Below are 27,524 nucleotides of genomic sequence, written 5' to 3'. Positions count from 1 at the left end.
CACAACCGCCACCCCTGAACAAAACTCCAACCTAGGGCTAATTAAACCTAACCACCGCACCCACCCCTGCAGACCTCCACAAGAGAAAAGACCCCTTTAGGCAGTCATGGAAATGTGCAAACTGAGAAAACTGCCCCAAAAGACACATGCTTATTGGGATGCCAGAAAGGGTCGTTTAAAGCAGCACTGCCACCAAGGAAAGACAGCCTGTAACAATTGTTAGGGTTCTGAATGAATGAGAGAGATGCATCTGTGTGTTCCTGGCCTTATCCTCTTTCTAGTCCTTTTTACTGAAATGCTCTTTTTTTAAAATCGCATTTCATTCCGCTGGGTGTGGAGGTGTCATGCAGACCCCCACCTGCCAAGAATGAGGCATATTAATTTTGTCATATGAACATTGATCTTAAGCTGTTGTGGAGTGAAGAAAGGACTTGTTAAAAAAGTCACCAGACACTTGTCTGGAAAAACGTTTGCATACTAACAGACAGTGCTTGGAGAGACAAAGGACTATTCCCTGGTCCACTTAACCCAAAATGGACTGTGATCACCAGACATTGAAGGTGAGGAAGCTCACATTCTAGGATGGCTGCTAAGGTGGCAGAATCCACTAACAGAAGTGGTCAAACCAGCTAGTCACATGACTAACCTGCTGGGTAACCTGGCGTTTTTTGAATTGTGCCACAGAGAAAGGGAGAAGGCAGTTAAAACTGAAGCTGGAGCAAGGAAGCCTCTCTCTCGCTTTCTGCCAAGCCACCGGACCCACAGAAGACATGTAAACCTCAAGAGAGAAAAGACTCCGACATCAAAACAAGTTGAAGTGTGAACTGAGCCCCAACGAACCGTAGGTTTTACCAACAACCAAAGACTCAACATCAAACTCAAAATACTGTAACTACCAGATATTGCCTCAAATTTTTCCCCTTTATTCTTTTGTACTTTTTCTGTCTCTTTCTGCATGTGTGTTTATTGCGTATGCATGCTAGCATGGTGGCGTCACATATTCGTAGTCAGAAACCGGATTAGAGTTTAAGATTAATAAAGAACAAAGAACAGTACAGCACAGGAACAGGCCATTCGGCCCTCCAAGCCTGCGCCGATCTTGATGCCTGCCTAAACTAAAACCTTCTGCACTTCCGGGGTCCGTATCCCTCTATTCCCATCCTATTCATGTATTTGTCAAGATGCCTCTTAAACGTCTCTATGGTACCTGCTTCCACCATCTCCCCCGGCAACAAGTTCCAGGCACTCACCACCCTCTGTGTAAAGAACTTGCCTCGCACTAAACTTTGCCCCTCTCACCTTAAACCTATGTCCCCTAGTAAATGACTCTTCCACCCTGGGAAAAAGCTTCTGACTATCCACTCTGTCCATGCCACTCATAACTTTGTAAACCTCTATCATGTCGCCCCTCCACCTCCGGCATTCCAGTGAAAACAATCCGGGTTTATCCAACCTCTCCTCATAGCTAGTGCCCTCCAGACCAGGCAACATCCTGGTAAACCTCTTCTGTACCCTCTCCAAAGCCTCCACATCATTCTGGTAGTGTGGCGACCAGAATTGCACGTAATATTCTAAGTGTGGCCTAACTAAGGTTCTGTACAGCTGCAGCATAACTTGCCTATTTTTATAAAAGCAAAATACTGCGGATGCTGGAAATCTGAAACAAAAACAAGAAATGCTGGATTCACTCAGCAGGTCTGGCAGCATCTGTGGAAAGAGAAGCAGAGTTAACGTTTCGGGTCAGTGACCCTTCTTCGGAACTGACAAATATTAGAAAAGTCACAGATTATAAACAAGTGAGGTGGGGGTTGGGCAAGAGATAACAAAGGAGAAGGTGCAGATTGGACCAGGCCACATAGCTGACCAAAAGGTCACGGAGCAAAGGCAAACAATATGTTAATGGTGTTTTGAAAGACAAAGCATTAGTACAGATTAGGTGTGAATATGCTGAATATAGAACATCAGCAAGTGCAAACCTGAAGAAAAACAACCTGAAAAAAAAACCCTATTTTTATACTCTGTGCCCCGACCGATGAAGGCAAGCATGCCGTATGACTTCCACCTTTCTTGTTTAAATCTAAGCAAACATGTCTGAATTGATTTCTTTGTCTTACCATTGGAAAGCGATGAACAAGGATTCACTAAGGGGAGCTAAAACACAGTTTAAAAAAAAATTAAACCCTGTTACAGTTAAACCAGACAAAAGCCGAGAGGGAAACCCTGGACCCCTTTCTCACCTGGTCATAACAGTGGCCTTTGGCTGCTTTGGCTGTACCCAGGCAGGCAGGGAGGGCCTCTAGGCCTGCCAGGAAGCTGGCACACCAGCCTGCAACTGGGTGCCTGCCTCCAGGCAGTTGATCTGCCCATGCCACGTTGGGAAACAGAGGCTGACTGGAAAATCCCAGTCAACATCCTTAATCCCTGCTCAGCAAGGCTGTTAACAAGCTTTCATCAGAAGGGCCATCAACCTGAAATGTTAACTCTGTTCCTCTCTCCATAAATGCTGCCTGACCTGCTGTGTATTTCCAGCATTTTCTGTTTTTATTTCAGATTTCCAGCATTTGCAGTATTTTGTTTTTGTCTTAATGAGTCTAATCGCCTGCCCGTCTCGTAGGTGCCAACGGCCTTCCTGGGTCCTGAATCTACATTGGCCAAGATGGCCAATGTTGGGTACAGGGTCGGGAAGCTGGCACGCCAGCCGGCCTAATCATTTTCGGACCCCATCCGTCTCCATTCCCAACCTTCACTGGGCCCAAAAATTCAGCCGTTTGAGCGTACCCTGTCACCAGAACTAGAGATATTTAGTTCTGATGAAAGATTCACCTGAAATTTACTATCTTTGTGTTTGTCATATTTTCAGCTTTTAATTCATATTTAAGTCTTTATGTTTTTTTAAGTATTTATAAATCCTATATCCCTCACATTAATTCCTCAGATATAGCAGTCTGCATTATCCATATGGAATGTAATTTATTCATTATGTATTCTTTGCCAGGTTAGGCGAATTAAGGATGGCAGAGGCTGAAAACAATCCAAAAAAAGAAATGGTCACCCAGTTCCACGAGAATGCAGCTAAAGGGGATGCAGCAAAATTGTCAACTATGCTAAATTATTCTCTCTCTCTCGTTGATGAAGTGGATGAAAAAGGCTGGACCGCCTTGATGTACGCTAGCAGGAATGGACATTTCGAGGTTGCCCAGCTGCTTCTTGAAAAAGGGTAAAGAGGCAATCCTTAATGAATAGTTTGAGTAATCTCTCAGAACTGTAACAGCAAATAATGTAAGAGATGTGCTGCAGTTAGGCTTGCTGGTTCACATTAGATAAAAGGAGTCAGATTTCAAGATCTTTGGAATTCACTATTTCAGTAATAACTAAATCAAGATACAGGAATCCTGGAACAGCATCTAAGGGTCAGTCTTTTACTTGGCTTGTGGTACAAATTGGCAAATCAGCTGTCAATCTATTAAAACTAATGAACAGAAAATTTGTGGGCTGGGTGTGCACCATTTTTTTTGGTGCATGATCCCAGAGAGCAGGGCTCTGCACCAAGTATGCACAAATGGAAAATATACTTTCTCGTTCCTAATTGATGGAAGTTCCTATGGAATTCTAGTACAGTGCCTGACCAGCACCTGCGTGAAAAGGGAACCATAAACAGAAACCTGATGCACCAAGTTAATTCATGATTCTGGAACTCATTTGTAGTGTAGAAGAAAGATGTGGGAAAAAAATCCTTGTTTTAAAAATTGCCGAGTTAAGACTGATAATCATATTACAGAGTTCTGCAGTTTACAGCCTACAGACTTTTTGCAGTCGCTTTGAGCATAAACAGCAAAATGAATCTCTTTAAAAACTTACAACCTATTGGTATGTATTTTTGAAAAGATAATTGAATTGCAGTTATGAGCATGTAGTTATGCGGTAAGTTGTAATTCAGCACAGGAGCTTGATAATAATGTTCTACCTGAAATCTTGGCTTTCCAGCCTGCTTTCAACACCCTTGTGTTTTTTTACTTGCAATTTTCTCTATTCTCTTGAAGGCTTTGATTTCTCACTAGATCTGTTTCCAGCCATATCAGGAACTATATGGTAGCTTGCCTAGGTCACAGTTATTCACAAGTGAGGCTTGACAGTGAGCCTTATTTGATCTTAGAGACATTGCTGCACTGTCTTCAGCTAAGTCCATGAATGCAAACTTCCACATTATAAAGATTAGAATGGGGAACCCTGGGCAATTTGCTGCTGCCAAATCCGTGTGTATTGATACCACTTCTAACACTCCTGTTGATACCCTGGCTGAGACCAGCTAACTCAGCATGGACTAGGGATGAAAGTTGAGAGCATCCTTCTTTGCAAGACTGTGCTATTCATCAGATAAATGTGCTGAGATTTTGGGGAGCCCCCAAGCTACCCTATGACAATACACCTATTATTGCTTGCATTAATTTATTTATAGTTTTGGTCAAATAAGCATAACACAGTCTAGGTTAAACATTTTAACAGTGGCCAGCAAAGGTCTGGTATGCCTCTTGTTTTAACCATCAAATAATGTGCTGACAGCATCATTTTATTTGAAAGCTAGTTTGTAATCATTTTTTTTAAAAAAACATTGTTTGAAAACTAATGTCGGAGCCCTGTCTGTACTAAATCTTATTTTGTGCACTGTGCACGATTTGTTTTTCTCCAGCTGCGACAGATCTATTTTAAATAATTCTGGACAAGCAGCACTGGATATTGCAAAATTCTGGGGGCACAAGCACGTTGCTGATTTGTTGGCAAATCCTAAATCTGATGCTAGTTCAAGGATGTGGCATGATGGCACAGAAGAAAGTGAGAATTATTTCAGCAGAACTTTGCTCAGTAGACTAAGTGAAAAGAGAAGTAACTCTAGTTGGTTAAAAAACAAACAGATTCAACCAACCACTGTCTACATTTTGTTTTCCAATTTAAATCCATTGGTTATTTCAACAAAATATGAAGACTCTGGAAAAACTGGCATCTACCTCTGTAGGTTGCAGTATGAAGATGTAGAGCAGCTCTTGGCCAAACCAGAAGTCACTTCTATTTTCCTTGGAGCAGAGCTGCAGAGGAACAATTGTGGGTCTCGTATTAAATCTGCGGTAGGCAATGCCTTAGCCGAGGATGATGGCCTTCTTGCTTGGTTTGCATTAAATGCAGATTTTGTTGCTGCAGAAAAATTTAGGTTTAAATACCCAGATTGTTGCTTTCTCCAGCCGCTCATCCCACATCTATTGAACTTAGATAAGGAGGAAGCTGGTGAGTATTAAAGCATTTAAGAACTGAATTTTAGTCTAGAGTCGAAGGATGTAAGTAGGCAGAATGCACAGCCATTGCAGGTTGCTTAGTCTGTGTTTTAACTTACTTTATATTTGATCTGTAAAATTATACCAGAAAACTCAGTTAAGAATATTAACAGCACGAAATGAGTACTCAAACCATTTCAATCTCCTGAAAATGGGTTCTGCAAAGTTTCTCCCTGATCTCCCCAAAATTAATTAGAAACTTGAATTCTGTGTAGTGCAGTTGTCTTCCTTGGTATGACATTTCAATGGGCCAAAAACCCATGGCCCTCAATGTTCCATAACTCAATTGGTTATCTTTTTTTCTATTTTATTCTTATAACCCTCAATTTCATTCCCAAACAGATCTTTCTTGAAGGCATTTATAGATACAGCATTAACCATTGTATCTGGGAGTCTAATCCACCTCTCATAGAATCGTAGAATGGTTACAGTACAGAAGGAGACCATTCGGACCATCGTGTCCATGCCAGCTCTCTGTGAAAGCAACTCAGCTAGTCCCACTTCCCCACCTTTTCCCCATAGCCCTGCAAATCTTTTCTCTTCAGATAATTATCCAATTCCCTTTTGAAAGCTACAATTGAATCTGCCTCCACCACAAGCTGAAGCAGTGCATTTCAAATCCTAAACACATTCTACGGAAAAAAATGTTTTCCCTCATATCATCTCTGATTCATTTGCCAATCACCTTAAATTAGTGTCCTCTGGTTCTCGACTGTTCTACTAATAGGAACAGTTTCTTTCTATTTACTTTGTCCAGACCCATCATAATTTTGAACACTTCTCACATCTGCAAAACTCAGAAGGGGACTCTGCTCATCTGGAAGTTTTTAAAGACATGTTCACTTTATTCTCATGTCCTCCAGTTGTACATTCACAGCCCAACTGAAATGATTTTTCAATCTGTGTTATCCCTTTCAACATTTTTAAAATGTGGCCCATATTTATTCTTTTCACTAATGAAAACCAGTTCTGTTCCACTACACATGATTGTTATGGTATAAAGATAGCTTCAGTAAGAGGGATCATGAACACTCATGGAAACATTTTATGTTTATAGTTTGATGTTGTCCATTAACATAGAGATTTTAGGGGCCTTATTCAATCCACTGTCCTTGTAAATTATTAACGATATTATACTTAGAACATACAAATTTTGAATGCCCTCTTTTGAAGATTAATTTTATGGCTTAAGTTCATTCTTATCTAGTTCTTGATTCATAACAATCTCCTTTACTAGGAATCTGCTCAAGTGTTTGGTGCTTCAGTTTATTACACATTTTTGTGGTTTGCTTAAATGCATTTTGGTGCCCATAGCTTTTTAAATATGTAGCATACCAAGGTTGTTAGTAGTAGAATCAATAATGCAGGAATGTTTTAAAATTACAAACAAGTGGCATTGTTACAGCAGGGGCCACAGCATGCTCATACCATTGCCCAGGCAGATATCATCAGCTTACAATCATGAAGACAATGGAACAGAAGATCAGGCACAGTCCAAAATGGGCAGCAAATTAACTATGAGCCCATTTCACACAACTAGCGAGGACTAATTTCACCATCAATGTTCCATTTCCAGGTGCTAACATCCTTCATTGGGCATTTAAATTTTTAAAAGTGAGATTCAGTGTTGATTGAAAATTTTTTTTAGAACCATGATGGCCTTATGTAAAGCATATACAAAGAAATACTGCTGGAAACGCTCAGTGGGTCAGGCATGTAAGACGTAACCTTCTACGCCTTGACAGGTTACTCTACTGTTTGAATACGGGAAAGTTGAAAATAATGAGACAGCACTCAAAGCCCAAATTAAACCCTGATATCTTTACTAGGTTGGTTGGAATACCAATTAACAATACAAAACACCCATTAGTCACAAATACGTTACAATGAGTTATACATATGATCACCCAGTGAGCAGTCACCTCCCATTGATCATACTCTTCAGCAGCTGACCAAGTTGCTTGACTTAAGCACTGACTCGCTCTTTGCAACAATTTTTATACCTTTCTTTCCAAAATGGGCATGATATTTCATTGACAAGATCATACTGTCCTATTAAAATCCACGTTAAGTTACAATTGTCCAATGAGGCATCTAATTCTTTGTTCAAACTACAACATCAGAAACTGCCATGACGATTAGCATATGTTTACAATTTCTTCAGTAATTTCATCATCTCTGGTGGATGATAAATTACTGACTTCTTACAAGCTGTTGCTTGGAGAATTAAAGACAGAGGTTATCCTATAAAGCATATAATAGAGATAGTTTCTTGTGGAGTTAGTTTCTCTGCATTTCAAAAGAAGGCAAACTCTGACGGCAACAATCAAAAACAGTTTGTCACTTTCGTAGTTTTTCAAAACATTTTGAACCACTTAGGCCGGCTGAATTAGCATTTTTAAACCATGTTCAGTTGCTTATCTTCATGTTTTCAGACACCATGGGATGAATTTTCCCAGCTCGCCGCTGCTCTGAGCAGCAAGTTTCAAAAACGGAGCGACGGACACACAAGATGTGCACCGCGGAGCCGCTGCGGTATTTAGCGCAATGGCTCATTTAAATGGCCAGGGCGGACAGCACCCCCCCCATCCCCCCCCCACCGATGACAAGAAGGGGGCAGGCGCTTTGTCCCCGGCAACGGCGTCCAGTGCCACCGCACAGACACAGGTGGCATTTTTAAAGGGCTTCAAGCCCTTCCAATTCATTAACATTTTAAGGTTATAGGGAGTGTGAATTTAAAATTAAAAACTTAATAAAAGTTTTGGTACCTTCTCCCACCCCCCAATGACAAAACAGATTATTACTTGCCCTCCCCCGCGCCCCCCACCCCAAAAAAATGTAACTTTTGGACCCAACCTTCCCCTACCCAAAGTTTATACACTTTGAACCTTATCCATTTCCACTACCCTCTAGACCAATAAAAATGGTTTCACCCTGCTCCCCCACCGCTCTGAAATCTTACCTCCTGTCCCTCCCCCTCTCACCAGTGTCCCGCATCGCATCTCCAGTCAGATATCCAAAGGCGCGGGTGTCCCGGCAACCAGCCGGAATTTGGCAGCAGGATGGCCAACGGGAGCAGGTAGGTAATTAATACATTAGTTATATTTAAATGCTGCTCCCATCACTGAGCAGTGGAGGGCAGCCAGGAGACCTCGCCGCCGCTGGCAATATGGGGCAGGACCTTCCCAGCGTCGAGGCCCATGGCAGGCCTCTCCCAGAGGCATTTTCTGGGCCCCACGCCACGACCCCCCCCACCACCCCCCCCGGCATCAGAGAGCTGGTAAAATCCAGCCCCATGGTTCCATGTTTTTGTGTGTGTGAACTTTCTCCAAAATTCTAACTTGCCACCAAAGTGGCAAGTATGTCTTTGAAGTATGTCTGTTTGTTGGTTTTGACTCCATCTTTATGACTTTCCTGTTTTTTGCTAAGCATTTCATAGCCTTAAATTGTTTTTTCCACCAGTGACTCTATCTTTAATGAAAGCAGCTTTCAGGTTACTTTAGCTTAGAAAAAGCCCTTTTGGCCTTCACAGTGCCTGCTGGTCAGATTCAGTCAGTTTTCTGTACACCTGTATACAGCATAGCTTCCTCTATTTCATTTAAAATATTGGTGCTCCTGGGTTGGATAGTCTTGCAAGTCTCAACCACAAATTTTGCTTAAAGATAATATTACTGTGTCTTAAGGGCATTGCAGAGTAAAACATAGAGTTAACATTTCAGGTCAATGAGCTTTTGTCAGACTGGAAGAGGTTACAGACAAACAGTGACAGGCTTTTAAACAGGTACACAAACAGAGAAAAGGGTGCAGGAGGAAAGGAATAAAAGTCTGTGGTTGGGTGAAGGGCAGATGATGATTAAATGACAGAAGTAGTATTGGTGCAAAGCAAAAGGAAGCAATAACGAAAGAAAAAGAAAGACTTGCATTTATATAGCATTTTTCATGATTACAGGATGTTTCAAAGCTCTTTGCAGCCAATGAAATACTTGTGGATGGTCGTCACTGTTGTATTGTAGGAAACACGGCACCCAAGCTCCCACAAACAGCAATGTGATAACAGCCAAATAATTTGTTTTTAGTGATGCTAATCGAATGATAAATATTGGTTTTGACACCAGAAATAACTCCCCTGCTCTTCTTCAGAGTAGTGCCATGGGATCTTTTATGTCCACTTGAGAGAGCAGAGCCTCAGTTTAATGTCTGGTTCAAAAGACAGCACTTTTGGCACTGCAGCAATCCCAGGGTACTGCAGCAGAGTGTCAGCTTAAATTTGTGTGCTCAAGTCTCTGAAGTGGGACTTGAACCCACTACTCTGACTCAGAGAGTCGAAAGTGTAGCCATGGCTGATACTCTGACAGGGAGCAAAATTAGAGAAACAAAAGATTTGTCCAGAGGATATGTGAACAGTTACAGGATATGTGAATAGTTAAAGCAAAAGAACAGAGAGGGAGGGAAGTGTGGGAAATCTGACAAAGCAGAGAAGGCCCCATGGGCCAGGAATGTGGTTGAAGAAAGGACACCACCATCACTTCTTTCAGTTAATTATTTGTCCTCCACCCAATCACAGACCTTTTTTTTCTTTTCATGCCCCTTTTTCCCTTTCTCTGAACCCACTTATTAGCTGTTCATCTGCAACTCTTCACGTTCTGAAGGTAAGTCATCAACCTGAAAACATTAACCCTCTGCCTTTCCACAAATGCTGCCTGACATGCTGAGTTTTTCCAACATTTTCTGTGTTTACTTCAGATTTCCAGCAACTGCAATATTTTGCATTATATGTAAATTTTCTATGGGTTTCAAACCTTTTATATTTGTTGATGCAGGTTGTATGCAACTTTTTTTTATTTAGGTGTGGTGGCACAGGCCAGGTCAGTCCTTGCCTGGCACAGTAGATATAAATTCTGTCCTACCTGTGGAAGTAATACGGAAATTAAAGATGGTGGTTACAAGAGGATATGTTTGAAGGAAAACTGTCCAAGCCTCCAGGGAATTCACAATACCTGCTATCCACGTGTAGGTATGAGAAATATGTGCAAAGCAAGAGTTTTGATCTGAATATTCATTTTGCTCAAAGATTACTGTGGTTGTACAATCCAGTTTCAGTTTACTATGTCAGGTTATCAACTTAATTCTGTACTGTCATGCAGGCCCCCACCTGCCAAGCATGAGGCATATTAATTTCACCACATGGTCATTAAATTTCAAACTGTTGTTGAAGTGACTTGCTTTAAAAAATTGTCAGATCTTGGCTGGAAAGATATTTGCATGTTAACACAGTGTTTGGAAGGACAAAGCAGCCATTCCCTGACACATTCAACCCACAATGAACTTTTGATCACGAGACATTGAATGTGGGGAAGCTCGCATTCCAGGTTGACTGCTAACATGGCCGAATACACAAACGGGCATGGTCAAACCAGCAAGTCACATGACTAACCTGCTGGGCAACCTGAGTTTTTTGAATTTGTACAAACAGTTTGGGCAGAAAGCAGAATGCCCCTGGACTGAGAAGATCTCTCCTGGCGGGTGCGCCACAGCCTCTCCTGTCTGCCTGCTCCCATCTCTTTCTCATAAGCATCTGAATCCACACATGAACCCCAAGAGAGAAAAGTCTCCTACAGCGAACAAGGTTTAAGAAGAATACTGGGCCCCAATGAAAAGCAAGATCTACCTACAATCAAGGACTCTATAGTGAGCTCGAAGAACCGTAACAACAACTCTTCAAATATTGCCTCAAACCTTTCCACTTTATATTTCTTCTGCTCTTTTTGGTCTCTATTTGCATGTGTGTATTGTGTATGCATGCTAACGTGGGGTACGGCGTATATCCGTCGGCGTTAACCGAATTAGAGTTTAGGTTTAATAAATTTCAACTTTTCTTCTTCAAACCTGAGAAAGCCTGTTTGTGCTGGTTTCTTTGCCTTATAATTGGAAAATGGTGAACAAGGATTCACCAAGGGGGAGTTAAAAAACATTGTGTGTTTAAAATTAAACCCCATTACGGTAAGACCAGGTGAAGGCTGAAAGGGAACCCTGGACCTCTTTCTCATCTGGTCGTAACAGTACTTTAATAAAATATGAAACTATTAATTTTTGAATGCAACACAGTAACTTAGCACATTGGGCAACTAGTGCTGGAAGGCACAAACAGGGGGAATAAAGGTTTTGTTCTTTTCTCCTCACTCAACAAAGTTCCCAATCTCAGCAATGCTGTGGGAGGATCAAAAGCAGAGTCATGTGGGCTTCATGGCACATGTGGGAAGGACAGCTTGCAACGCAAGGTGCACTCCTCCGTGGGCAATTTGTGGCCCATGGAGGATCCCCACTGAGAAGATTACCCCCACTGGGAACTTTACTCCCCGGGACTCCCCTCCCCATGGACTTCACGACTACCACCCCCCCCCACCTCACTGGCGCCTTCCAGACTGGCACCGCATGTACACTTCACCTCTTGTCCAAGGTTCCAGCACTGGTCCTGGATCCAAGGCCTCTGCAGTAGTAGCAGTGGCCACCACTCCCAGTGGCGCTGCCAATACTGCTGAGGAACCGGCCCTCTAATTTAAAGGGATGTGGACCCCGGCTCATGGATCTTTAATTGAAAAACACCAGGTTCCGCAAAAATGCAGAGGTGGAGTTCCCCCAGCTAAAGGCCTGCTACCCGACTCGGACCCGACGACGTGTCGGGTTCTGGTCGGGTCGGGTTGCACTTCCGGGTCCGGCATTTGGGCTCGGTTCGGGCCAGGTCGGACACGCTCTATCACAGGTAAGTGGCTCCACTGTTAATGTAATTTTTTGACTAGAAAGGTGGTTTTGTTACAGTTATTTTGAGCTTATGCAGATCAGCAACAAAGTGAAAAACGGAAGGTAAGTTAACCGATGGTCGGATCGGGTCGGGTCGGACACGGGTCGGATGTGGTTCTGTCGGGCTCGGGTCGGGTTTTTTTTTACAGACCCGAGCAGGCCTTTATGCCCCACCTTTTCGGCCCGGTGCCAGGAGCCCCACTTCCGACACAAAATCCAGCCCAATGTTTCATCATATCTTGAAATTGGCAGCAGTACTAAACATAAGAACATAAGAAATAGGAGCAGGAGTAGGCCATTTGGCCCCACAGGCCTTCTCCATCATTCAATAAGATCATGGCTGATCTGATTGCGGCCTGAACTCCATTTTCCTGCTGCCCCCTCCCATCACCCCCATAACCCTTTACTGCCTTGTCGATCAAAAATCTATCTAGCTCATCCTTGGGTATATTCAATGACCCAGCCTCCACTGCTCTCTGGAGTAGAGAATTCCGAAGATTAACGACCCTGTGAGAGGATAAATTCCTCCTCATCTCTGTCTTAAATGGGAGACCCCTTATTTTGAAACTGTGCCTCCTAGTTCTCGATTACCTTATGAGGGGAAGCATCCACTCAGCATCTACCCTGTCAAGCACCCTCAGAATCTTATATGTTCAATAATATCACCTTTCATTCTGCTCAACCTTTCATCATAAGACAACCCCTTCACCCCACGAATCAGCCTAGTGAACCTTCTCTGAACTACTTCCAATGCAAGTATATCCCCCCTCAAATAAAGAGACCAAAACCGTACTCTAGGTGCGGTCTCGCCAATGCCCTGTACAGTTGTAGCATGACTTCCCTTCTTTTATTCTCCATCCAATAAAAGCCAACATTTCATTTACCTTCCTAATTACTTGCTATACCTGCATGCTAACTTTTTGTGATTCATGTACGAGGACACCCAGATCCCTGTTTCAACTCCACTTTAGAGAAAGTGAGCAATCAGTGTACTATGTACAAGTTATGTCAGTTCATCTAAGAGGTCAATATTTTCAATGTGCATCACAATGTTGTGGAGCACAATGGATTGTGGGAATTCTGTGGGCTGCAATTGTTAAATTGTTGCCGACACAGTTGCTCCTTCTTGAATTAGTCTCAGAAGTCATGCTGCAGCTGAATTGGAACCTGATTCAGTGGCTTCAAACTTCAGATTTTGATGCTGAATTTCCAATATTACAGGTCTAAAGTCAGCACAATATTCTTGGTGTTATGAGGCTTTGACATGCATACAGGACTAAGTTCTCTTTCTGAAGCAGTTAAATTCACAAAAAGCAAAATCACATCAGGTTATAATTTGAATGGTACATATACATTTATTATTTCTATTCAATACATTTTTGTTCCAAATTTTTTCTCATTTAAAATCAACTAAAAGTCATCCAAATTGCTTGTAAAAAAAATTAAATAAACATGATCATGCAATTTAACCTCACCTACTAAAAATGTATCTGGCTCCTCTGTGCAGGGTGTTGTATTGTAAGGGCTAGTTTACCTCTGCGCACTACCTGTCCCATCAGCAGCAGTTGTTGCAAAATCATGGGCTTCTTGCAGCGATTTGCTGTTGTGCTGACTGCAGCTGAGGCATCGACCAGTATCGTACAATATTAAAATAGGCACCGTAGAGGTAAGATTGGGTCTTGCTCTAGTATATTCCAGTCTGATGGATCTATTCAAGTACTGAGAAAGCAGAAGGACATAGTTAGGTTCTTGGAGTGGGCAAATAGCTAGCAGATGCAGTTCAATATAGAGAACTGTGAAGCATTATATAAGAGTAAAAGAACAGTGAGTATATGGTTCAGAGTTGAGAGAAGGTTCACTAGGTTGATTTCTGAGATGAAGGGGTTGTCTTATAAGGAAAGGTTGAGCAGATTGGGCTTATACTCATTGGAATTTAGAAGAATGAGAGGTGATCTTTTTGAGACATATGGGATTTTGAGGGGGTTAACATGATAGATGCTGAGAGGATGTTTCCCCTCATGGGGGAATCTGGAACTAGAACCACAGAAAACTTACAGCACAGAAAGTGACCATTCAGCCCATTGTGTCTGCACCGGCTGAAAAAACTAGCCACACATTCTAATCCCACCTTCCAGCATCTGATCTGTAGCCTTGCAGGTTACAGCACTTCAGGTGCAGGTCCAGATACCTTTTAAAAGAATTGAGGGTTTCTGCCTCCATCACTGTTCCTGGCAGTGAATTCCAGACACCCACCACCCTCCGGCTGAAAAATATTTTCCTCATGTCCCCTCTAATCCTTCTCCCAATCACCTTAAATCTGTGCCTCCTGGAAATTGACCTCTCCACTTCAGGAAACGGGTCCTTCCTGTCTACTCTATCTAGTCCCCTCATAATTTTGTACACTTCAATTAAGTCACCTCAGCCTCCTGTGTTCTAAGGAAAACAACCCTAGACTATCCAATCTTTCCTCATAGCTGCAATTTTCCAGCCCTGGCAACTTTCTTGTAAATCTCCTCCGTACTCTCTCCAGAGCAATTTTGTCCTTTCTGTAATGTGGTGACGCAATACTCCAGCTGTGGCCTAACCAGTGTTTTATACAGTTCCAGCATTACATCCCTGCTTTTGTGTTCTATGCCTCGGCCAATAAAGGAAAGCATTCCATATGCCTTCTTCACCACTTTATCACCTGTCCTGCCACCTTCAAGGACCTGTGGATATGCACTCCAAGGTCTCTCACTTCCTCTACCCCTCTCAACATCCTCCTGCTTATTTTGTATTCCATTTGCCACTTTTCCATCCACTCAACCAAACCATTGATATCATTCTGGAGTCTACAGCAAGGGGACACAGTTTCAGAATAAGGGGTCTCCCATTTAAGATGGAAATGAGGAGGATTTTTTTCTTTGAGTGTCTTTAATCTTTGGAATTCTGTACCCAGAGAGCAGCGGAGGCTAGGTCATTGAATGTATTCAAGACTGTAGACAGGTTTTATCTACAAGGGGGTCAAGGCTTCTGGGAATAGCGATCAGATCAACCATGATCTTATTGAATGGCAGAGCAGGCTCAAGGGTCTGAATGGCCTACTCCTCCTATTATGTTCTCATGTTCTCCTGTCAGAGCCTTAGCAAAATTCAGGGATGGAGAAATCTAGAGTAAAGCTATGTAGATCTTTAAAGAACACAGTGCAGGTAGAAAAGGGCATTTACAAGAAAAAGCTAACGGAATTCCTGGTTTTCTATACCGGAAGTGAGTTTGAATTTGCTGCAGACATTGGTTATGCCGCAGGTGGAATATTTCATGCAATTTTGCACATCCACTTTTACATGCAATAACTTTATAAGCCATGGTCTCCCTTTTCTCCCTTAGTTGTGTCATACCAATACTTTTAAGAGACAGTTTGATTCTTTTTATGCATATCAAGAAAAACCTACATATATGGGGAACATTTTCACATCTATCAGTACTCAAACTAACAACTGTTTTTTGAGCAAACATCGCAGATATTTTGTACACAACAGGATCCCAAAAACAAAAATGAGATGAGTGGTGTTTGAGAGGGGAATGTTGGGAGGATACAGAGTAAATTTGCCATCCTAACATTAATCTGTAGTTGAAGAGAGTGTGTATCACAGAATTAAGGCTACAGCATTGTGGCCTGGTCTCTGTCTCATGCTCTTTTTGAGTGAGGTTCAATACTGGAAATATGGGATTTCTAAATTTTCCTCCAGGAAATCTCCCTGCTATTTCTCAGATAATATATTGATAGATTTTAGCAACCATCTGAACCACTGAAGGCTATTGGCGCCTGCACTTCAATATCTCCTCCAATGGACACCACCTCTTTGTCCTGCACTGGAGTATCAATTTAAATTATGTACACAAATCTTGGAGTACACCTTGAGTCCCTATTTTCTCTCTCTGTGGCAAGAGTACTACAATTAACCAAGCTATGTGCAGCTCATCAATCTTAAACTTCTCTTAATTTCCTTCTGACATATTTTCAATCACTTTCATTTATGAAACAAAGTATGGATTGTACAAATATCTGCACATAGTATTCTGGTGTATCATGCTGGATGTACAAGTTTAAAACAGGCATCTTTATAAAGCATTTATCACTTTTAAGGTGTGATTGCACTTTATAAAACTATATAAGGGTATTTTTATGCTCTGCAGATCCAGTTGTAATAATGTTGGTCATTCATCCTGATGGCAATAATTGCCTTCTGGGAAGACAGAAGCGTTACCCTCCAGGAATGTTTTCCTGTCTGGCAGGATTTATTGAACCAGGTGAGAGAAGGTTTCATGTCACAAGAAAATCAATTTTGCTGTTTTATTTTGAGATGTCTTTATAAAAGCAATATGCTTTAACAAGCTTGGGAAAAGTGATGCTTTTGACCGCTGCTCTTATAATAGTGTAGTTCTGCTGCTTCATGACAGATTTCTCAGAAATCGCCAGATCGAGGAAGATAACAGAACCTTAGTTGATACAGTTATAATTCATATGATCAATGACCTAGGTTTCCAATCAATGTTACTTTAACATTGGCAGTAATCTATTTTAAACAGATATTAAGATAATGCCAGTCAGAAAATACACACAAATTATGAAAAGTAGTGAAGCAAGTTAATAAGGCCATAAAAATGCAAACCAAGCATGGGGGTTAATTTCTCCAAAGGTAAAATTGAAAAACAGAGCAGTTATGTTAAACTTATGTAGAATCTTGGTTCAACCTCACTTAAAATACTGTGGACAGTTCTGGACTCCATGGTAGAAAAAGGACATAGAGACACTGAAGAAAATGCAAACAAAAAGATTTACAAGGATGATGCCAGAGATGATTTGAATTTCTTTCTCTCAGAGGGTCGTAAGTCTTTGGAACTTTCTTCCTCAAAAGCGGTGGGAGCAGAGTCTTGAAATATTTTTAAGGCAGAGGTAGATAGATTCCTGGTAAGCAAAGGGATGAAAGGTTATCGGGGGTAAGCGGGAATGTGGAGTCAAGGTTACAATCAGATCAGCCGTGATATCATTGAAAGGCAGAGCAGGCCCGAGGGGCCAAATGGCCACTCCTGCTCCCAGTTCATAGGTTCGTAAATCCTTGGGGACACCAGAGGTAACTGCGTGGGAGCGGGAAGAGAAATCATTGCAGCTGATTCTCTGACTACGATTAGATAGTGCAGGAGAAGTGCACTGTCTTTCTCTTGTTCCACTTTTCCACAGGCCACAACATATATTTAAATGTTCACCCAGTTACTGATACAGCCAATTATATACTATTTTTATTGCAGAATAAAATCCACCAACCAGGTTTACTTAATAAACAACAAAATTATTAATTCATTATAAAATAAGACTTATTCAGTTAAGATGCGAAGCATTAACACACACATTGAAATATGAAAGTTCCTTTTTAACCTTAGTCCAACACACACATACACACACCAGTTAAAGAAAAAATAACATTTTCTCTGTAGAGATCTTTTTACAAAAAAAAGCAAAAAAAACCTTTGGCCAAATACTTGTTAATTCTTGAAGGAAAAGGACAAGATATGGAATGATATCAGTTGTCTCTTTATTCTGGCATCCCAGTGGTTAGCACCGCAGCCTCACAGCTCCAGGGACCCGGGTTCGATTCCGGGTACTGCCTGTGTGGAGTTTGCAAGTTCTCCCTGTGTCTGCGTGGGTTTTCTCCGGGTGCTCCGGTTTCCTCCCACAAGCCAAAAGACTTGCAGGTTGATAGGTAAATTGGCCATTATAAATTGTCACTAGTATAGGTAGGTGGTAGGGAAATATAGGGACAGGTGGGGATGTTTGGTAGGAATATGGAATTAGTGTAGGATTAGTATAAATGGGTGGTTGATGTTCGGCACAGACTCGGTGGGCCGAAGGGCCTGTTTCAGTGCTGTATCTCTAATCAAATCTAATCAAATACGTGTAATTGGCTGTTACTAGGATCCTTTTGGAGCAGTTCTCTTCAGGCGACATCGAAGATTAGTCTGGCAGGCTTTCCATGAGAAATGCGGCTTTAGGCATTACAGCTATCACACACTGGATTTGCATGGTTTCTCAGAGAGGTGGAGAAAAGATGAGCTGGGTGTTTCTCTCAGCAGACTACAAACCCAACTGACTCAACACAGTATTCAAAATGAAACCAACTCTTAACTACCATAATTCTTGACATGTCATTTCTCTGTAAACAACTCCACCTAGTGACCAAGGCTTTTGCTGCTTACTTAGCTGAAGACATGTAACTTCCAGTAAGGGCTGTTTTTGAACAGAAAGCTCAAATCCCAAAGTCCTTCCAGTAACCTTTCAAAAAATAAGTCCAGCAGCTAGGAATCACTTCAGTCCTCCAATGAATCCATCTCCACAAACTTCAACCATGAGTCCTCAAAAAAATTTTAATAAGTAGAAACACTTTCTTAACAATAGCTAAGAATGGAATCAGTTGAGTACAGTTCCACCCAGCTAGACAGGGGTGGAGAGGCGTTGGAGAATAGTGTGATCCCACTCTGCATCTGCATCTCTGGTCAGGTAACCATGGCTGGCGCTGTTTTCTGTCCTCCAATGGGGACTGCCCACAGCAGCCTCTGCCTCCATTGTCTGCTCCTGCTTACAGGTGCCGTGATGCTCACCTTGTACCACCTGTTCTGAAGTCACCTGAGGCCCCATGCTGTGTCAGCACCTGATCCAAACAGATGAGGCAACTACACAGCAGGAAGTCCTTGACCTGAAGCGGCAGTCATTTAAAATTATGCATAAAAGGAATAATCATTAATCAGAAGCTCCTGCAGATCCACTAACCTGCCATTTTTGAAGCAGAGCTGTACGATTGACAAAGAGGGTGGGTGTTGGACAGTGTCTCTCATAAAGGTGCAAGGGAAGTTTGGCCACTGAGGTCCTAGTGCCTGACACCATCTCTGATAATGGGGGCCACCCACTCAGAGATGAGCTGGAGCAGTGGGGAGGTCGCAGCAACAAAACCAGTCATATGGTGCATGTGGATGTAGAGATGCTGGTGGAGAGGCCAGAAGACAATCAAATCGAGGGCACCACCAGAGGATCAGCTTCTTGAGCATGTCAGGCCAGCAGTGCTGTTGACGGCTTTGTCTATCTAGGCAGTTGATGGCTGAATTGTACACGCTCCTGGAGGACAATCTAATGCCTCAAGGCTCAGGGGGATACACTGTGCCAGTAGCTGTCAAGCAGTCAGTGGCCTTGAACCTCCTAGCTTTGTCTCATTTCAGGAGTTGGCAGCTGTCCTATGTGGGATCTTGTAATCAACAGCCCACAGCTGCATAACTCAGGTGACAGATGCACTTTTTTGTAAGGACATCTAGCCTTGTTGTCTTCAGTACAGATGCGACCAGAGGGCTGTGGAGTTTGTCACAATGGCAGGATTTCCTCAGGTGTAGGGTGTGATCGGCTGCAGACATGTGGCCATCAAATTCCCATCATCACAGTCTGGAGCATTCATCAACAGGAAGGGGTTCCACTCAAGAAACGTTCAGCTTGTATACGACTATCACAAGCACTTCCTTCAGCTTTGTGCAAGGTTTCCTGGCAACTGTCATAATTCATTCATTCTGAGGCAGTTGCAGCTGTTCATTCCACCACACAGCCTCCATGGTTGGCTCCTGGCAGAGAAGGGGTATCCGGTAAAGTTATGGCTGCTGATCCCAATGTGAAACCGACAACCGAGGCACAGGAGAGATATAACCACTGCTGTCTCAGCACATTGAGCAGGTCATCGGCCTCCTGAAGATAGGGTTCCAGTGCCTTGACAAGTCACACCACCTCATCAGAGGATCAACCGGAGGCGCGCCAAGGCAACCTAGAGATTGGACCCGTATGGAGACACGCTGACCATGATGGCAGGGAAACCCAGGACCCCTCCGATCCAGGAACACGCCTCCTGAGCACGGCAGATTCTCCAATGGAAGACGCTAAATCGGACAACCAGTTCATAGATAATAGCCCTCCCCCCTCTAGAGTGCAAGGACAGATCCACTTCTCATGGGGTTTAGCCCTCATGCTACAGCAAGTCTTCTGGGAGAGCACATGGCCACACGGCACTCTCAGACCTCATACGCATGTAGGACCTAGTGACGATGTCACTATCTCCCACAATAAATGGCATGACAAATGTCATTTTTCAAACACAACTATTTTACTCAAATTAAAATGCATGGATTTAACAAAAGCTTCATAATCTGCACCCAGGTCACCCCTTTGCAGGAGCTCCTATGTGGTGTGCCCCCCTATGACTGAAGCAGATGTGGAGGCAGGCTGCTCAAGAGGATGTTCCAGCAGCTGAGATGCCCGTGGTGCCCTTCCTCAGGGTTGCTGTGAACACGATAGCACCGCGACAGGCTACGCCAGCTGCATTTGTGCAGGTACAGCCTCAGTCATGGGGCCATGAGCCTTATCGTATGTCTCAGTAAGAGGGGCAGAGGCGGAAGCTTCAGAAGATGGGGTTCCTTGGATGGTGGCACCATCTACATCATCGCTGCCTCCCTCAGCCCTTTCATGGCCCATCTGCACATCCACACTTACCAGGTGAGTGAGAGCATCTGATTGGGCATGCATGCATCCTTGTGCCATCAATGCAACTGACCAGTCAAGACGACAGAATGCATCATACATTCTTTTCTTGTCAGCCCACTGTTCCTGCATCCACTCGATAGACTGCCGCATATGACTATCCATGAGGGTGGTAACTTTTTCAATGCAGGAGCTCACATGCTATTATGCCTGAGATATTGCAGTGCTCATGTCATAAATGGACTTCTCCATTTTCATCACAAGAGACTGCACTGCCTCAGGAAACTGCCAGATGTACACACATCTGTCATTGCCACTCCACTAGCACCTGCTTTGCACATGGCTCCCGAGACACTGCTTCTTCGGCTGGGTAACCATGGCTGGAGCTGTCCTCCGTCCTCCAATTGGGACTTACCACAGTGGCCTCCATCACCTTATCACTTTGTGCCACCCTTGTTCTAAAGTCGCCTGAGGCCCCACCGAGGTGCTTGTTTCTACTGTGGTGGAGGGTGTGCTTGACTGCTGTAACAGTGGTTCCTCAGAGTGCAAGTCATCCTCTGTGGTTGCTGTGGCCTCCACACTTGATTACTGCTGATTGTCTCTCTTACACAGGGCCAATGCCAGACAATGTTCGTTACACGACCTTATTCATCTCAGCTGGTGCTTCAGCAGACATCTTTCAGCACATCAAGTGGCTTCCACTGGAAAATACTTTGCAAAGTTGGAAGCTGCTCCAAAATGCTTCCATGGAGCATTCAATAAACCTTCACCCTCTCTGTGCCACAGACCAATTTCACTGTTTCCGACTGCCTGCACAGCTGCCACTCTTGCAATTTCAAGTGGCTCCTTTTCCTCTAACACTGTCAAGATTGGCAGGCTGGCCACTCCACCTCCTGAACAACTCCTCTGTCGTGCTTTGTGTGCTTGTTTCTCCTGCAATGTGAGAATTGAGAGATCAGCTACATTTAACTTTCCCATTTGCCCATCTTGATCTACTATCTGCAGTGATGCTCCTGTCACTGCATTTGTCCAGGGATAACATTACCATCCTTCCAAGTTGGCATTACTTTGCTCACTTCCCCCATGTAATGGTTGGCAGTGGGCAATAATCTCGTTGGTGTACCCATTCACTACCTGCCTTGAGGTCCCTGTAAGATACTCATAGCTGATAGCTTGGCTGTGCTGCATATTCACCTTGCCAGAATTCATAAGGACATTGAAGCATTTCCTGCACTGGACCCTGCTAACCACTCTGCGGCTGCTGACCACTCTGGTGACCTCCAGCCATGCCTCCTATGTTTGCCTGGCTGGCCCCCTCCTGCCACACTCTAGAAACAAAATGACCAGCCTGGTTCAGACTGCCTCCATCATGACCTCTGGGGAGGTGTTGGGGACAGCCTGCCACAACAGACTCCCATGTCATTGCTCTAATGGACTGTTCCCTCAGGCTGGATTCTCTCTGGCTGCTTGCGCTTTGAATCCAGGAGGGTGCCCTTTAAATGGGGCCTGCTACTTCTAATTCCTGCCTCCTGCTTATGCCCACTGTTCATCATTGGGCTGGTGTCAGAGAGGTGACCCACAAGTTGGTCGTCTCCCGCAAAATGCTGACGTTCAGTGCACTCCGAACTCCAGTGGGGTCAGGACCCAGAAATAATTCTGACATCGGGGTGCTGCCGAGATCAAGAAAATCCAGCCTTTGTTGTAATATTTGACCGCAAGATGAGCTACCAACCTCATATTCGTGCCATCGCTAAGACTTCCTGTTTCCACTTCCGTGACATTACCTGACTTCATCCCTTTCTCAGCTAAACTGCTGCTGAAACCCTCATTTACACCTTTGTTACCTCTAGACCTGACTATTACAACACACACCTGACTGGTCTCCCACATTCTACCCTATGTAACTTGAGGTCATCAAAAACTCTGCTGCCCATGTCTTAACTCACACCAAGTCACATTCTCGCTGACTTATATTGCATCCCTGTTAATTTTGATTTGGTTTTTAAAATTCTCATCTTTGTTTCAAGTCCTCCATGGCCTTGCCCCTCCCTTTCTCTGTAATCTCCTCCAGCCCCACAACCCTCCGAGATATCTGCACTCATCTAATTCTGGCCTCTTCAGCATCCCTGATTTTAATTGATCCACCATAGATGGCTATGCCTTCAGCTGTCTTGGCCCTAAGCTCTGAAATTCCCTCCCTACACCTCTCTGCCTCGCCACCTCACTTACCTCCTTTAAGACATTACTTAAAACCTACTTGTTTGACCAAGCTTTTGGTCATTTAACCTACTATCTCCTTATGTGCTTCGGCGTTATATTTTGTTTTATAATGCTCCTGTAAAGTGCCTTGGGACGTTTTATTCCATTAACGCGGAGCGGAGAGGACCGGAGTGGACTTGTGGGGAGAACGCCGAGAGCGGAGCCTATAAATCGACCCCGAGGATCAAGGCCCAGTCTCTTACCTTCCGGGAGCGGAGCGGAGAGGAGCAGAGCGGACCTGTGTGAGTGCCAGAGTTTTGAAAAAAAAGGCAAACAGTGACGTCAGAGGAGAGCTGCAAGGTGATTGGGTGGTGAGTAGCAGCTCATAGAATATCTTTTAAAAAAAGGGAAAGTTGTTTTTTTTTGGTTAAAAAAAATCTCTGGTGATAAGGTGAGTACTACTAAAGTGTTTTTTTTTTAAGGATTTTAGATTGAAGTGAGTAGAATAAGGCCCCTACTATAATTAGTATTTTTTAATTAAGTGAGTAACTAATTAACCTAAGGGTAAGTCATGGCAGGAGAGCTCACACCCGTGATATGCTCCTCCTGCACTATGTGGGAAATCAGGGATGCTTCCAGTGTCCCTGACGACCATGTGTGCAGGAAGTGTATCCATCTGCAGCTCCTGGCTACCTGCATTACAGAGCTGGAGCTGCGGGTGGATTCACTGTGGAGCATCCACGATGCTGAGGAAGTCGTGGATAGCATGTTTAGTGAGGTGGTCACACCGCGGGTAATGGCTGCACAGGCAGAAAAGTGATGGGTGACCATCAGAAGGAGTAGTAGATGCAGGCAGGTAGTGAAGGAGTCCCCTGTGGCCATCCCCCTCTCAAACAGATATACCGCTTTGGATACTGTTGGGGGGGATGACCTCCCAGGGGAAAGCAGCAACAGCCAAGTTCGTGGTACCACGGAGGGATCTGCTGCACAGCAGGGTAGGAAAAGGGTTGGAAGAGCTATAGTCTAGTAGGCAGGCTGGGCAGGGGCAGGATAGGGATCGTGGAAGGTATGGTAGGATAAACTGCATTTACTTTAATGCAAGAAGACTTACAGGTAAGGCAGATGAACACAGAGCATGGATTGGTACATGGGATTGTGATATTATAGCTATTACGGAAACGTGGTTGAGGGATGGGCAGGACTGGCAGCTCAATGTTCCGGGGTACCGATCCTTCCGGCATGACAGAGGTGGAGGTAAGCGAGGAGGGGGAGTTGCACTATTGATTAGGGAGGACATCACGGCAGTACTTAGAGAGGATATCCTGGGGGGAATGTCTAGCGAGGCCATATGGGTAGAACTTAGAAATAAGAAAGGGGTGATCACTTTGATGGGATTATACTATAGGCCCCCCAACAGTCAGAGGGAAGTGGAGGAGCATATATGTAGGGAAATCACAGATAGGTGTAGGAATTATACGGTTGTAATGGTAGGTGATTTTAACTTCCCTAATATTGACTGGGACTGCCTTAGTGCGAAGGGATCAGATGGGGAAGAATTTATTAAGTGTGTCCAGGATAGTTTTCTGAAGCAGTATGTGGATGGCCCTACTAGAGAAGGGGCTACACTCGACCTCTTCTTCTGAAATGAGGGTGGGCAGGTGGTTTATATGTCATTGGGGGAGCACTTTGGGACCAGTGACCATAACTCTATTAGCTTCAAGATAGTTATGGAAAAGGATCAGACGAGTCCTCAGGTTGAAGTCCTAAATTGGGGGAAAGCTAATTTCGATGGCATCAGACAGGAACTCTCAAAAGTTGAATGGAAGAGGCTGTTTACAGATAAAGGGACATCTGGCAAGTGAGAGGCTTTTAAAATGAGATAAGAAGAGTTCAGGGCCGGCATGTTCCTGTTAGATGGAAGGGCAAGGCTGGCAAGTTTAGGGAACCTTGGTTGACGAGGGATATTGATGGTCTGGTCAGGACAAAGAAATGGCATATGTCAGGTGTAGGCAGCTGGGATCGAGTGAGTCCCTCGAGGAGTATAGGGGATGTAGGGCTACACTTAAGAAGGAAATTAGGAGGGCAAAAAGGGGCCATGAGATTTTCCTGGCAGATAAGATAAAGGAGAATCCTAAAAGATTCTATGTATATTAAGAGTAAAAGGGTAGCTAGGGAGAGAGTAGGTCCCTTTAAGGATCAGTGTGGTAATCTATGTGTGGAGCCACAGGAAATGGGCGAGGTCTGAAATGAATATTTCTCATCCGTATTTACTGTGGAAAAGGTCATGGAAGCTAGTGAGTTCAAGGGAGGGAACACTGATATCCTGGAGCATATCAACATTACAAAGAAGGAGGTGTTGGAGGTTTTGAAGCGCATTAAGGGGATAAATCCCCAGGGCCTGACCAGGTGTATCCTAGGATGCTATGGGAAGCAAGGAAGGAGATTGCTGGGGCCCTGGCAGAGATTTTTGTATCATCGTTAGCCACGGGTGAGGTACCGGAAGACTGGAGGATAGCTAATGTTGTGCCTTTATTTAAGAAGGGCAGCAGGGATAAGCCAGGGAGCTACAGGCCAGTGAGCCTTACATCTGTGGTGGGAAAGTTATTGGAAGGGATTCTGAGAGACAGGATTTATATGCATCTGGAAAGGCATGGTCTGATTAGGGATAGTCAGCATGGCTTTGTGCGTGGGAAATCATGTCTCACAAATTTGATTTGAGTTTTTCGAGGAGGTGACCAAGAGGATTGATGAGGGCAGGGCGATGGACGTTGTCTACATGGACTTTAGCAAGGCCTTTGACAAGGTCCCGCATGGTAGGCTGGTCCAGAAGTTTCGAACACATGGGATCCAGGATGAGCTAGCAAATTGGATACAAAATTGGCTTGGTGATAGGAGGCAGATGGTGATAATGGAGGGTTGTTTTTCAGATTGGAGGCCGGTGACCAGTGGTGTGCCGCAGGGATCGGTGCTGGGCCCTCTGTTGTTTGTCATATATATTAATGACTTGGATGTGAATGTAAGGGGCATGATTAGTAAGTTTGCAGATGACACCAAAATTGGTGGTATAGTGGACAGTGAAGAAGGCTGTCTAAGGTTACAACAGGATATAGATCAACTGGGAAAGTGGGCAAGGGAGTGGCAAATGGAATTTAATGCAGACAAGTGCGAAGTGATGCATTTTGGGAGGTTAAACCAGGGCAGGATACATACAGTGAATGGCAGGGCCCTGGGGAGTGTTGTTGAGCAGAGAGACCTTGGGGTGCAAGTACATAGTTCCCTGAAAGTGGCAACACAGGTAGACAGGGTGGTGAAGAAGGCGTATGGCATGCTTGCCTTCATCGGCCGAGGCATTGAGAACAAGAGTTGGGATGTCATGTTACAGTTGTACATAACGTTCGTTAGGCCGCATTTGGAATACTGTGTGCAGTTCTGGTCGCCGCACTACAGGAAAGATGTGATTAAGCTAGAGAGGGTGTAGAAAAGAGTCACAAGGATGTTGCCTTGTTTGGAGGGCTTGAGTTATAAAGAGAGATCGGATAGGCTGGGTCTGTTTTCCCTGGAGCGAAGGAAGCTGAGAGGGTATATGATAGAGGTATATAAAATTATGAGAGGCATAGATAGGGTAGATAGCCAGAATCTGTTTCCCATGGTAGGGGTGACTAAAACTAGAGGGCATAGATTTAAGGTGAGAGGGAGGAAGTTTAAAGGGGATCAAAGGGGCAAATTTTTCACACAAAAAATAGTGGGTATCTGGAATGAGCTGCCTGAGGAGGTGGTGGAGGCAGGAACAGTAGCGACAATTAAGAGGCATCTGGACAGGTACTTGAATGAGCAAGGCATAGAGGGATATGGAATTAATGCAGGCAGGTGGTATTAGTTTAGATAGGCATTATGGTCGGCATGGACGCGGTGGGCCGAAGGGCCTGTTTCTATGCTGTATGACTCTATGACTCTACGTAGCAGTAGTTGAATTTTCTTTATAAATAAAATTGATATGCTTTTTTGGTTTATGATGCTTCACAAAACACTTGGTCTTTTGGATGAGATGTTGAACCGAGGTCCTATCTGCCATCTCAGGTGGATATAAAAGATCCCTTGGAACTATTTTGAATAAGAGCAGGGGAGTTAACCCTGGTGTCCTGGCCAATATTTATCCCGAAATCAAAATCAGAAAAACAGATTATCTGATCATTATCACATTGCTGTTTGTGGGAGCTTGCTGTGTGCAAAATGGCTGCCACATTTCCTGTGACTAGACACCAAAAGATGTACTTCATTGGCTGTAAAGTGCTTTGGATATCCACTGGTTGCGAAAGGCACTATATAAATGCAAGACTTTTTTATTTGCAGATAAATGCATGCAGATCTCATTTAGTTCTTTAAATTCAGGTAGTTTTACTTTTTGACAGGACCAGGTTATTTCTGGCACAGAACTTGGGTTGTGTATGAAACAAAGGGACTGGGTCTGGTCTGTGTCTGTTTCTGTGGATGTCTCGAGGGCATTAGGATGCTGGGCTAAGCCTGTTCATTGGTTGCTCCCTGGCTTTCTTTGAAAATGGCAGCTGATGGGGATGAATGGAGTGTATGCACAGAACCACCTCCTGGTGCTTTCCCATGGAAGATGCAGTCTGTGCATTATTTGCTTAGATTGGAAAATA

General features: G+C 43.8%; 1 protein-coding gene across 5 annotated transcripts in view; it reads left to right on the top strand.

Moving 5' to 3' along the window:
- nudt12 (nudix (nucleoside diphosphate linked moiety X)-type motif 12) overlaps window positions 1-27,524 on the top strand; it is a 50,256-nt gene that overhangs the window by 5,472 nt on the left and 17,260 nt on the right. For 2 of the 5 annotated variants that reach the window (XM_068029780.1, XM_068029784.1), the window contains exons 2-5: window positions 2,996-3,217; window positions 4,688-5,277; window positions 10,171-10,338; window positions 16,299-16,412. In XM_068029780.1, the coding sequence (XP_067885881.1) occupies window positions 3,012-3,217; window positions 4,688-5,277; window positions 10,171-10,338; window positions 16,299-16,412 (1,078 nt within the window). In that variant the 5' untranslated portion in view covers window positions 2,996-3,011. Of the gene's footprint in view, window positions 1-684; window positions 889-2,995; window positions 3,218-4,687; window positions 5,278-10,170; window positions 10,339-16,298; window positions 16,413-27,524 lie in introns of all 5 variants that reach the window. The other 3 variants (XM_068029782.1, XM_068029781.1, XM_068029785.1) reach the window with 3 other exon arrangements.

The sequence above is a fragment of the Heterodontus francisci genome, chromosome 4 (genome assembly GCF_036365525.1).
Source record: "Heterodontus francisci isolate sHetFra1 chromosome 4, sHetFra1.hap1, whole genome shotgun sequence".
Classification (NCBI taxonomy): domain Eukaryota; kingdom Metazoa; phylum Chordata; class Chondrichthyes; order Heterodontiformes; family Heterodontidae; genus Heterodontus; species Heterodontus francisci.
Note: the sequence above shows the minus strand (reverse complement) of the source record. Positions and strands in the feature narration are given on the sequence as shown.